The sequence below is a fragment of the Adiantum capillus-veneris genome, chromosome 27 (assembly GCF_014529385.1).
Source record: "Adiantum capillus-veneris isolate H3 chromosome 27, ASM1452938v2, whole genome shotgun sequence".
Taxonomy (NCBI): domain Eukaryota; kingdom Viridiplantae; phylum Streptophyta; class Polypodiopsida; order Polypodiales; family Pteridaceae; genus Adiantum; species Adiantum capillus-veneris.
Genome location: NC_140957.1, coordinates 16064839 through 16077310, shown reverse-complemented (window position 1 = coordinate 16077310; position 12472 = coordinate 16064839). Strand labels below are relative to the sequence as shown.

General features: G+C 42.1%; 1 protein-coding gene across 1 annotated transcript; it reads right to left on the bottom strand.

Moving 5' to 3' along the window:
- Positions 1 to 385: 385 nt before the first annotated feature.
- On the bottom strand, positions 386 to 11106 carry ATG2 (metallopeptidase M24 family protein). The gene is made up of 10 exons (XM_086502536.1): positions 10941 to 11106; positions 10706 to 10838; positions 10470 to 10554; positions 9239 to 9388; positions 8841 to 8994; positions 1828 to 2043; positions 1618 to 1754; positions 1184 to 1278; positions 799 to 978; positions 386 to 686 (listed from the first exon to the last, which is right to left on the bottom strand). Exons 2-10 carry the CDS (start codon positions 10800 to 10802, stop codon positions 625 to 627), a joined length of 1176 nt encoding a protein of 391 aa, XP_086358662.1. The 5' UTR covers positions 10803 to 10838; positions 10941 to 11106; the 3' UTR covers positions 386 to 624.
- Between the last annotated feature and the right edge of the window lie 1366 nt (positions 11107 to 12472).

The window sequence follows — 12472 nt, the reverse complement described above, 5'->3', positions numbered from 1 at the left end:
CCACAACCACCGAACCACAAAGCACTAAGTTCAAGCGTGTAACTAGCTGAAAAATAATCCAAGACTAAACATTTACAAATCTACACACAGAAAAAAAACCCACTTCACCACTAAACTGATACCGAACTCGTATTACAAGAAATGGCTGATTTAAGTTGTTTGTAGATTCCTTTATGAAACTCAAAAGTAGAGCATTAAAGGCACTGATCACATTCCCATCCCATTAAGAAAAACATACAAAATAGATTCAGGGCTTTTAACTCTCGCAAGAATGATCCGTAAATTTCCAAATATAATTAACTGTTAGTACATCCTAAAGAATGGACAAATTAGGAATAGTTCCACACTTTTGAAACTCAACGCAATGACAAAGTGTGGATCAACAAACAGAAACATTGTAGCATAATTCCCTATATGTAAAAATTCACAATGGGAATATTAAAGTAGTGGTGAAACGACATTCCATAGACAACAAAGCCTTACTCTTTCTCTGCTGTTTAAACAACAAAAGAAGTGTGTATGCTCTCTTCAGAGAATGTTAAAATGGACAATCCGCAAAATTCATGTGCTGCCAAGGGACAGTACTCTTTCTCAAATACATGGCTACATTGACTTGCATATGACTCAAGCTTCTGCACCCTCCATAGCAGTATCTGCAGTCTCCTCTTGACCGTCCCCTTTCTTACCTGCATGTAGTACATGCTACATCTGAGAACACTTGCCTCTCGTTAAGAAGGCCATGGAAGCAAGATTTGATCTCCTACAGGAGTGCATAAGTAAGTTTCTAGGCAGTATTACCTTTCTTTTTCTTTCCTCCACCTTTTTTCTTTGCCTTCGTTCCCAAGGCCAACCATGCCTTGATTTCAGGATCCTCAAGAGCTTTGCTGCAATTGATTTCTTGTAGTGGATGGCCAGTTAACTTATCTGAGCCATTGGGCATCAGTAGCACGGTGAATTTTATATGAGCAACATAATCACCTGTAAGATATATAGTAAAAACTTCTTGTCAGTCCACTTTGAATGGTAACAATAATCTCTTCCCAGAAAAAAGTGGAGAGTAATGGACTACAGGTGAGGGATGAGCACAACATCATGACTGCTAGCTTCACCTCTGATGAAGCATAAATAAAGGCATCATTTAAGCAAAGCTTTGAGACAAGGCAGGAATGGTTCAAAAGAGAACCTGGTTTTTCATGAAGAACCGGGTATGGCTGCAAAAGCTCGTGATTAACACACTCCACCAGCCCTAACCGAGCACGCTTTTCTTCTTCCAAGGACCTACCATATTATAGCCAAAAGAAAAATTTCAGAAAACTAGTGATAGAATCACGAGGCCTGCCTGTAAATGGCAAGCTATCATACACTAATTATATATACTATATAGATGACTCATGAGACTCCTTTCCATGATCCAGTACTGATGTGAATACACTGGCTTGTCTTTGTAATGAGTATCTTCTCTCTTTCAACCAATCAAAAACTGTGCATTTTTTTTTAAAATAACCTCCCCTTCTTATTAACAAGAAGGGAAGGTATCACTGAGGCCTCACCCCTTTTGGGCAAGGCAAAAATGTGATGATAAAAGGGAGCACTGACACGTGTATTGTGGACCTATACCTGGCTGTGAAAGGCATGATAGAGAACTTTTGATTTATCTCACTAAATATAAGCCTTGAGGTCTTCATTTTTAGATGATAATTCTTGTCAAGAGCTCTTTTATAGATTGTGGTTTGTTTTTCATCCAAAAGCTTCGGCTGCACATAACAGAAAAGCAGTTATAATTTACAAAATCAGTTGACAAGGTTCCTTGATTGACAATTTCACTACCTTGCCTTCACCAGTGCTCATCACAATATCCACAGCATAGACCTCATTCTCTTCAAACTCTGCATCATCCACTCTCGTCTCTGGATTCGTCACACTCAGAACTACTTTGTTTGCATCGATCACAAACTGCTTCATTTGGTGGCTCAAAACACCTTCAACTACTTTACAATCATAGACAGCGGCAACCTTTTGAAGAGCGTCTGTCACATCCTTATTCTGCAATACCCATAGATTACCATAAGCATCTTGATAAACGCATTTAAATTGGATCAGAGAAAGAAAAAATAATAATTATGGCATGTTTTGCAGGTACAGATAGCAGTAGCAACAAATAAATTAATCACAAATGTTAAACTTCTAAATTTCCTGGCCAATCATCAATGTTAAAATTATGAATCTAATGAAAACACGGCTTGGACAAAATCATGATTTGTCTCTTGACCTTCTGCAGTAGGTAGGGAAGAATCATTAGAGAAGAATATGAACACCCCAACATTGTATCCATTCAATCATAGCTATTGGAGCAATCTCAAGCTTGACTTGCCAAGCTCAATTTCTCTCATTCTTGAGCATGTGCGAGATCACACTGTGCTATTTCAATATGGTGCGGTGCTTGATCAGGCCAAGCGGAGGTGATGCATAGAGCAAGTGATGAAGGCTTGGCGACCTGCCCTATTGTTCACTCGTATCAGAGGATCCAATTTTTCCCCACCCCGACCTTTAAATAGAACTTCTTCGCAACCTAGAGATATATGAGGCAGTTGCAGTTATAATGTTAACTAATTGTGAATTACACTGAATCCTCACATTGGTTTCAAAGCAAACCTTTTTTCTTTTTTCTCTTGTTTCTCTCTCTATTACTGTGTACAAAAATCCCCACAGATGCTAAAAGAAGCCTGTCTCGTGGGGTGTACAAATCTGTATGCATGAATATAGAAAAGTAGAAGACCTAGGCCATAATCAAGCTATACATCAAGGTAGCTCCTGTGATGCAACCACCATGGTGGAGGGTACTACCACTGTATCTCACCTCTGCTAAAAGCAAAAAAACAGATCTCATCTGCACCAGCGTCGAAGAAAAGCATGTCGCAGCTCCCCCGCTACCCTGGAGGAGCCAATTGATATGATGACATGGCTGCAACACAAAAAGCCGCAAAACAGCTGACGTGGCAAACTGTACGGATGTTAGCACGATTCATGGAGCAGGCTGACCAGGCACTGCAGAGACTGCTGCAAAACGCGGAATTTATTTCTTGCGCCAGTTTTTGGCCTTGTCGCTTTTCATGTGCACTGCTACTAAGACCAGGGGCCTTTTATCAAAAACTGCTGACGTGTCAAGCCACTGAAGACCAGGCAGTTTAGGGCTCCTCCAACCTAACCCAAGCCAACCTACAGATCCTGGCCGAGGGGCCTAACCCCTAGCAAAAACAGAAGAAGAAGCCTTACCAACTTACAGGTCTTCGTCGAATGGGCCTAATTATTAAAAGAGTTCTTGACTTCTGGCACCCCATCCGATGGGGCCTATCATAAAGCACACACGCCCAGAAAGAAGAAATATGCAGCCAACTAATGACGTGGCAAGGCTGTACGGATCTTTCGTGTTCCCGCTGACATGATGAAGTGGCACTGTACCAATGCCCGTGATTCGCGCTGACAATGTCACAAAGTGATAACGTGGTATGGCCTAAAGGAGAGAAGGGCCACCAATAATGGAACTTGTCAATAAAGTTGTTCCCGACTTATGGTACCCCGGCTGAAGGGCCTAAAACTTATAAAAATAAAGCAAGACACTGAAACCGGCCTGTACAATCCAAAAACGGCGGTAGACTTTACTTCAAACCTTGATTTAGCTTTCACCCATTATTAGTCGTCTATTTTACCTGCGCTATAGTGACACAAGAGAGGGGAATGGGATACAGATGCTAGAATGCACCTGTATGAGAAGACCGACACCAGATTGGCCCCTAACTTAGGCACCCCTTTCGGTATTTCTTTATTCTTTAAAAGAGGGAATAAATGTTGTGGATCCCTACAAGCTGCCCCGCACAAACCTGGCTGAATTCCAACTGTTCCGGCCTGATTTCGGCAGCATAACTGTACTAGGGCCCTTCACAGTCAGTATTCCCACGCATTGACCGACTTTCCCGACGCATACGGGCACTTTGCAAAACCTGGCGAGAATCTGCAGCACGCTGAATTCTCTGTTTTCGGCCCTGAAAATGCGCCAGATCACCTGTATAGCAGTCCCCTTGCGTCCCCGAACCTCCTGGGGGTATTAGGGTCCGTTTAGGGCCAAAACCCTAAACCTGCAAAAATACACAGCAGGCTGTAATTTACTGTTTCGGGCTCCGTTTCGCGTGCCGGTCGCATCCTTAGCAAGTCCTCGAGCTCCCGCACCTGTAGGGCTACTTGCCCTTTGAATCGGACGAGATTTCTGGCGTGAAACCTCTCCGAATTCATCTGTACCTACGGGGGAATTAGCCGCTAGCTAATCCAGTACCTGTGCAAGAGGCTCTTGCCTCGGCAATCGCGCATGAACCCACACAACTATACATTGGTCAAATGCAAAGCCCACTAGAGGGGCATAACATACTGCCAAAGGGGAGAGAGAGGGCAGTGCGTAGCGTGCAGGGCATCACTCCTAGCACCGCACTGTGCATAAGAGGGAAAGCAAGCACTCCATAGCTCTTAACCTGGGACAAATCTGAAAATGAGGCTCTCCCCCTCCTAAATTCAGCGCCACTTCTTGTTGCATGAGGCAAGTGCACCAGAAGGTGCCACTTGGCACATTTATAAGCATTTTCCCGTTTCGGGGTTGCCGTCTAAAAATATCCCAACCGGTTGCCCATTTGACTTCACGGTAGAGTAAGAAAATGTTCCCCTTGCATTCCGGAGGTAATGACGTCAACACATTTTCAGGTCCCAAAATAGCAGTTCCCTAAATTTTAGGAGATGCTGCCATTGTATCTTTCTAGGTCATCCGACCCTCTTTGTACACTGCGGCCACATCCAGAACTGAAATGTAGCCTCTGTAGCAAAGGATTCCACTTTGGCTAGTCAATGACCCCACTTGGCTAACCATAGTCCTTGTCCAACCTTAGTGCTCTCTTGCCCTCAAGCCTGGACTCCCTTTGAATAGTTCCACACTAGCTATGCAATGCAGGGCAGTTAGATTTCCCGAGGGGTGTTTCCAAAAAGTGAAAGTAAATAGATAATAAGAAAGAAATCAACAAAAAGGATAGATAGTAGTCACACGCTGGTGACATACCCCCCTCTTGAAATCTCAAGCGTCCTCGTTTGCATCTATGTCGTACATGCTTACTGTCAACACTGATGTATTCAACACCTGTCGACACATATACGACACATACATGCTCATTGTCAACCCTGGTGTATTCAACACCTCGTCGACTCATGTATTGACTGCGGATGCCACGTCATCAATCTTGTGAAACGCGCCGCACTTTTCGGGCATGCCATGTCAACAATCCCCCGCGTTTTCTGAAACTAGTGTGTGTACCATGGGCAACCAGGAGCCAACGGGCAGGTGTGTGCAATCAATAGCCACGTCACCAATTTGTGACAGTTAATCCGACATCAATGAGATATGAGATGGATATAGATGCGATTACTAAATACGTTGCCAAGAATCAAGGTCCTAGATTAGAATGAGCTTCCTAGACATGATCGTAATATGGGATTAACTAATCCGACGTCAATGACATGTGAGTCCGGTGCGAATCTAGATGCGATTGCTAAATACGTTGCCAGGAATCATGGTCCTAGACTTTATGCGATATGACCTGAATGTGATGTGACTGTCATCTTTGTACACGTGTTGCATTTGTGTCGTCTCGTGTGTCGATACGTAAAGTCAAGGTCTATTGAACTCGATTATAGCTTATGTTTGTTTTGCAGGCGTAATTAAGGGCGATTATAATTCTTTCAAGAGGTCACAAAATGATGACATGACAGTACTGCCCAGACACCGTTGATGACGTGGCAAAAATTGTACAGGCAAACTGTGCGACAGACGACATGGCTGACTATACGATAGGACCCGCAATCTACGTTGATGAGTGCCACGACGTTGCAGCATTACGGATTTCCGCCTAACAAGCTGACATGCTGATGTGACTGTTGTACGAAATTCCACAAATTGGGCTGCTTGCTTTTCAGGGCTGAGTTTTAACCAATTGCTTTTGGGAATTGTTGCTTTTGAGTTTAGAAGCTTTTGGGACTCTCCTTTTGGAGCATCCCTTGTAAGAATAAAAGCCCAAGGAGCCTCACTCCTCGCGGCATTTGGACGCAGAGTCTAAGAGCAGAAGACCCCTTCGGGTGTTGTACTTTGCTCATAATAATAAAATATTGAAAGGGGCGCCAAGTTTTGGGGCCAATACCTTTGGACACGATACTACGTCAAGCCATGTCGACTCAAGTTTTCAAGTTGTGAAGTATGATTCTCTCGTGTGTCGTGTCGAATTCTCGACTTGGGGTATCCAAGTCTGTGACAATTTCCACTTTGATGTGTGCACAAGAATCTAAAGCATTATTGGGCAATATGTTGTGGCTGGGGTTGGTTGCCCTGGACAAACTTTTTCCCGATTATCTAAGTCTATTCTCTTGACGCTAACATTCACTTCTTACTAGTATGTACTATGGAGGGAAGAGGTTCAAATGTCACAAACTGATGACGTGGCTGCCCAATGCACACCCCTGTGCTGGGCTGAAATGCTGACCTGGCTGGCAACGACAATGCTGACTTGGCACTGTACTCCCGAAAATTGCGGCACAGTCTACGGACCAACCACGTGGCAGTGTACGGACTCTACCGAAAAGCAGGGCCAATTTTTCGGCGGATTTTTGACTTCTTTTGATACGCAATGGGCTACTTTAGCGTGGGAATTTTCTACGCAATTGATGAGAGAGAGTGCATTTTTATTCTACGCAAGTTTGGAAAGAGAGAGCGTCAATTTTTTAGATGCTTTAAAAAATTGTAAGTCTATTTTTGGGACATCTTTTTATGGCAGCTTTTGGGGGCTCTGCTTTTGGCATCCTTTGTACTCTTTAAATTAGCTGGCAAGGGCCTCATAACTCAGAACATCTGGACGCAAAGTCTGAGTACGAGCGTCTGCCCGCACTCTTGTACTTTGAACACAGATAATACAAAAAGAAATACCGAGGGGCGCCAATCTTTGGGGCCAATATCTCTAGGCACGGAACTCCGCCGGGCCAGTGTCGAATCAATTGTAAACTGTGAATTGTTTTGAAGTGGTTATTTGTGCTATCGCGGTAGATTCTTGACTTGGAGTGTCCAAGTCTATTACAACAAATGTATCATGTGACTGAATCCAAGTTGCTTTAGGTAAACATATACCACCTACGTAGCTGAAAACTTGGTGACGACACCCACTCTTCTAGCTTTTCCGAACCATTGAAATTGGGTGATAATGATGATGGTAATGTTTGATTCATATAATCTCGAGTTCTTCATTATTGAGTAGATTGTGAAGCCAGCATTAGGGGCTTTGTGGGAGCAAGTCAATTCTGATATTCCGTACTTCATCATTGTTAAAAATACTCCAAAAATATTAAAACATGTGTAGGCGTTGGCGAAATGCTAAGGAGCTTTGGAACCTATTGGCATCAATCTATGAGCACTATACTTTTGAGAAGCGTGTTGCTTTGTAAGTGCATTCGACTAATCATAATTTCATGCTATACCCATGAGGGTTCACATCAACTTGTACCTCAATTACCATACTTGTATTCAATAATTCAATCTTTCATGATATCTACTGGACAATTACATACTATTACTCCTTAATTGTATGAATTGTATCTTCCTCTACTATGCTACAATATCCTGCAATGCACATGAGGTTTGTATTCTTGCTATTATAGTTATGAGGATTCAAAACATCTCTAGCCATAAAGTAGGAGGGGATACATGGCAGAATGGAATGAACAAATCTTCAACCTCTTTCTTCAAATAAACACTCAACATAATATTTTTTCCTCGACAAGGTCTATGAATTTTTTGTTCATGTGCCTCCTGCGAGCTGAGCTATGTAACCTTTAACCAATTATTACCTAGAGTGCTAGACGAGAGGGGTTATATTAACCAGAAGCACCAATCAGTTTCAATGGATTAGGCACAAATCATGAAGATTCTAGAGTGGCAATGCTTACCTCTCGAAGGATGACTCATGAGAGACGAGCAAGTTCCGACACTTAGGTACGCTAGTTTCATTTTGAGGCAAACTATCCATCAATGTCTTTCCAAATCTCGATCTATCTTGAAAGCATACCATTGTTCGAGAGCCATACTCCCTTCATAAAGTCATCTCTTTCCCATGATAGAAAGATAATCACATTGATGAGCCATGCTCTATCTTCATATTTAATCCAATATTCAAATGCCATTGCTTAGTCTAATACGAAAGCACTATAGCTAAGCACATCCACAAAAAAGTATGATCTGGTACAACCCGTCCCTACAAAAGCTTACAAATGCAGCCTGCATCAAGATGTAGCCAAAAAATAAGCACAATTGTTGGCAAGCTAAAATGGATGTTTCTATTCAAAAGTCTCAGCCTTCTTGAAGCAAACCGCCCTAATTGGACAAGTTACTAGAGAAATAGTAGAAGCTTGCGTCTAACCACGATGTTTGTGAAGTCGACTTTAGAAAGTTGTGGTCGGTCTTACAGTGCCAGCCAATACGAGAGTTTTGAAAACAGATGCACGATGTATCAATTATGATGAGCTTCAGAAAGATAATCATAGAATCCCTGTTTGATCATCTTTCTGTGAGGCACACTTTTTGACACGACTTCTTAGCTATATACTAGAAGTTTCAAAGTCTGCACAATGATATTACAGTAAATGTTCCTTCAAAGATTGAAGGCTCGACGATATTACGTATATTCTACAGCAAAAACATCTCTTCTGTAATGAGTAACGATTCATTCTTGTGGATCCCAATCCAATAAAACAAAAGAAGAACAGCTTGCCTTTCTCCCTGGCCTGATGAGCCTGAGTGCAACCTCCGCAGCAGTGTTAACAGCGGACAGGACATCGGCAGCCCTACCAGACACAACACCTTCTTGCACTACATGTGTGTGAGCAACAACTGCGATAAATCCATCAATGTGACAACCAAGATCGCTGTGATCAGAACAAAAAAATTTGTTAAAACGATCATGTCGCATGATATACTTTAGTTTGTATAGCTCAATCCTACCTTCTGGAAGCCCTTCAAAAAAGGTGTTTACAGATGCAACCTAGCAAAAAAGTGTCTGCTATTTCCGTGGTGACGCTAAAATGTGAGTTTTTGGCCTTCTTGGCTTCAGAGACTAAAGCATAAACAGAATAGAAACTTGACACCTTAGTACTCAAGGAGAATGCTTACATTTTCACAATATCACTCTGTGAAATTCTAGTCTCGTCGCTCGCAAGAGGTGAAAAATGGCAAACTACATTGTTCACAGAAATGCAAGTCGGAAATGCAACCCCTTTCTCAATCTTCTTCTTCGCATTCTTGTAAATATTTGCAGTTTGCCTGCCGGTACAAAGATAAACAATAACTACCCATTGTTGAAATACTCTTCACAAAACAATAACATCATCAATGTTCTCTTTCAGGAGCAAATGATAAAGGCTATTAAGAAATTTGCAAGCTAAAGATAATATGATTGTAGAAGCGCACAAAATAACAATCATCTCTACCATGAATCACATTAACTATACAACCACCTTGATGAAGCAAGATAATGACTAAATAGTATGGCATTTTCACTTATATCGACAATGATGTAATGGTAAATATAGAAGAACTGTGTCAATATTCTACAGTAGCATAATAAAATGTGAATGATTCAATCAGAAAAACCTAATTACTTTGTTCAACCTTCATTCAGCACTGATGCTGTGAATTCTGAGCAATTCAGGAAAACCTGGTTGAGCAAAATCAATACTCTGGATGCAGCAAGAGCCACATTTACCATTAATTGAAAAAGGTTACAAATATATTAGTTATCCCTCCAACATACCATACATTTCTACAGTAATACATGAGACCTCAAAACCAAAACAAATTGGTCTCAACCACCTACGTGAGCAAGCCAGGGAAACAACTGTGAAACCCACTAGCTCTACACCATGCTTGCATGTGCATGTCAAACTTTCTTGGTCAATTTTAAGGCAATCAAGGAAACAAACTTGTCTCAACTTACATGAGCAAACTGGTGCATAAAAGCTGTGAAACCCACTAGTTCTACACCATTGCTCGCAATGTTCATGTCAAACTTGCATGGTCATTAATGAGCAATCAACAAAAAATTCTGAGATGCCAAGTAAAGGTGATTTAAGCCACAACTAACACTCGTGCTGACTTAAAAGACCATCAAAGCATCTGCACCTTTGACACAAGCATATTAGACTAGGGAGTGCAAAAAGATGACTACACGGAAACTGAAGAATAACAAAGGCACACAAGAGATGACTGCAACCAACATAGAGAAACACATAAACTGAAACATTTCTGGACGCTTTGTAATCAACAGAGTTTAATAAAGGGTCATCACAGAAATTGTTGGGCATTCAACCAAAGGAAATTCAAAACTGTATGTAAGATTTCTTACTCTCTGATATAAGAGTCTCCTCTCTCGCAGAGGTCAACAACCTTCACTCCTGGTTTGCATTCAGCTATTATGACCTGCAATGCCTCTGAGAAGGCAAAAAATGCAGTCAAGAACTGGCAACTCCTCAAAGAAAATCAAAATGCCATACTTACAACACATATGCAGGTCCAAAACTGCGAGAAGACGAGCTCTACATACAGAAGCTAATTCAAGTATTAACAGGTTGTAGAGCTCACTATTGACAATCTCAGCAGCAAGCTTGTATTTGGTGACAACGTCAGGATGGCTGAGGTCAAGCTCCTTTTCCTCCTTCGTCGTCTCCTCGTCCGACATCGTGCAACAAAGGTATAATCACAAGGAAGCTTACTTCTGCAACGCAAAGAATCAACACGCACGTATGCACGCACACTCTTTACCTACACAAGGACAAATGGATGAACCTGTTGGCAAAATCAAAAGATTGACACGTACCTGTACAGACTAGGGTTTCGGTTGGTAGCTCCTGGAAACTGGCGTGCCCTGCCGGAAGCAGAAGGGCTTGCAGACACAATGGCCAGGGTTTTAGGTGGAGAAGCTGGCCTTCCGTGTGAAATCAACCAAGCGTGACCTAAGGCCTAAGCCATTGTAATAGAATGTCAATACAACCCTCTTGAAGTTTGTGTCTGTGTGGGGCTGCTTAATTTGTAGGTCTCCACAGTTTGGGAAAAACATTAATTGGGTGTAAAATTGACATTAACCTTAGGGGAGTCGAATGGTAAGGACAATGAAAAGTTCATAGACATCGAAAAGTCGCTAGTTTTTTTACCATTTATATAAAAGTGTGGCATGGCTTTCTTCAATGTGCATTTCTTTTTGTGATACTCACATTTCTACTTTTTTTGGCAATACTCACGAACGTGAGTTAGATTATATTACCTGCACATAAAAGCATTGCAAAGTCCTGCCCAAATCGAGCTAGGACAGCAACAATTCAATAGGGGTACCAAGATAGCATACAAATAAACAAGTTGATTAGGGAGTCACCCTCGAAAATAGAAGCCCACCAACAAAAACATGGATGGTTGCCACACAAGGCAAACCCCTTGCCACAGGGTAAACCCTTCCCATACAACACCCATCGCGCAAGAAAAGAGCAGTAGACCACCATACCATTAAGCCAATCGCACATGGGGGAGTCTGAACACTCCATCACCTACCGCCAAGGAGCCACCACCAAAAACTCGAGAACGTCTTCCTCACACCGAGCATCATGGAACCATCCCAAAGCTTGGCCATCTTCGACGAAGAGATCTATCGTTTGTTGAGGAAATACATTCCCCATCCTTGGCCCCCGCTCGCCTTGATTGAGCACCGCACGCCTGCCACACACAAAGGAGACCTGCGAGAGAGGACCAAACAGAAAACGAAAGTGGCTCACCTACATTGCCTCCCTTAGAGAGGTGGGAGGGAGGACTGCAAAAAATGAGGGGTGTGATGCTTGCACAACTTGCATGGGGAGGGCAACCAATTGCCCCCCTCCCGATTTAGGGTGACACTTACATTTATCTTACATGTTATTTGTGAAGAAGGATCTTTTCTCTTGTCCAATAAGGATTACACTTTTTATGGAGCCAGGATGTCATGCATGCTTAGCAAAACTTAAAAAAGTGAAAGGCTTGTACACTAGCACCAAAAAAGAAGGTGATGCATTTGTAAGCATGAAAAGGTTTACAATCTATGTGGGTATGTATAATTTGCTAAGAACAAGACTTGAAAAAAGTTAAATTGTGATCTTATTGAAGACAACCTAGATTACAAATGAAGCAGCCGTAAAAAACCTTCAAAAGAAAACATTTGCTCAAACTCAAAAGGCCAATAAGAAATTCTCTATATAAGGTCTAAAGGAGCTAGCTTGGTTGGTTGATCACTTATCCTTTGTGACTCGGGTCATGGGTTCAAGTGCAGTCAAGCGACCCTAGTTGAGTTTTTCTTTGAGCACAAGTTTGTCCCTCCTTAGCAATTGA

Coding starts and splice junctions, on each gene's coding strand:
- ATG2 (XM_086502536.1), bottom strand. CDS start 10,802: ATGTCGGACGAGGAGACGACGAAGGAGGAAAAGGAGCTTGACCTCAGC. Junction 9,389..10,469: donor GGAGACTCTTATATCAGAGA/GTAAGAAATCTT, acceptor TTGTACCGGCAG/GCAAACTGCAAATATTTACA. Junction 1,279..1,617: donor ATCATGCCTTTCACAGCCAG/GTATAGGTCCAC, acceptor ATAATATGGTAG/GTCCTTGGAAGAAGAAAAGC.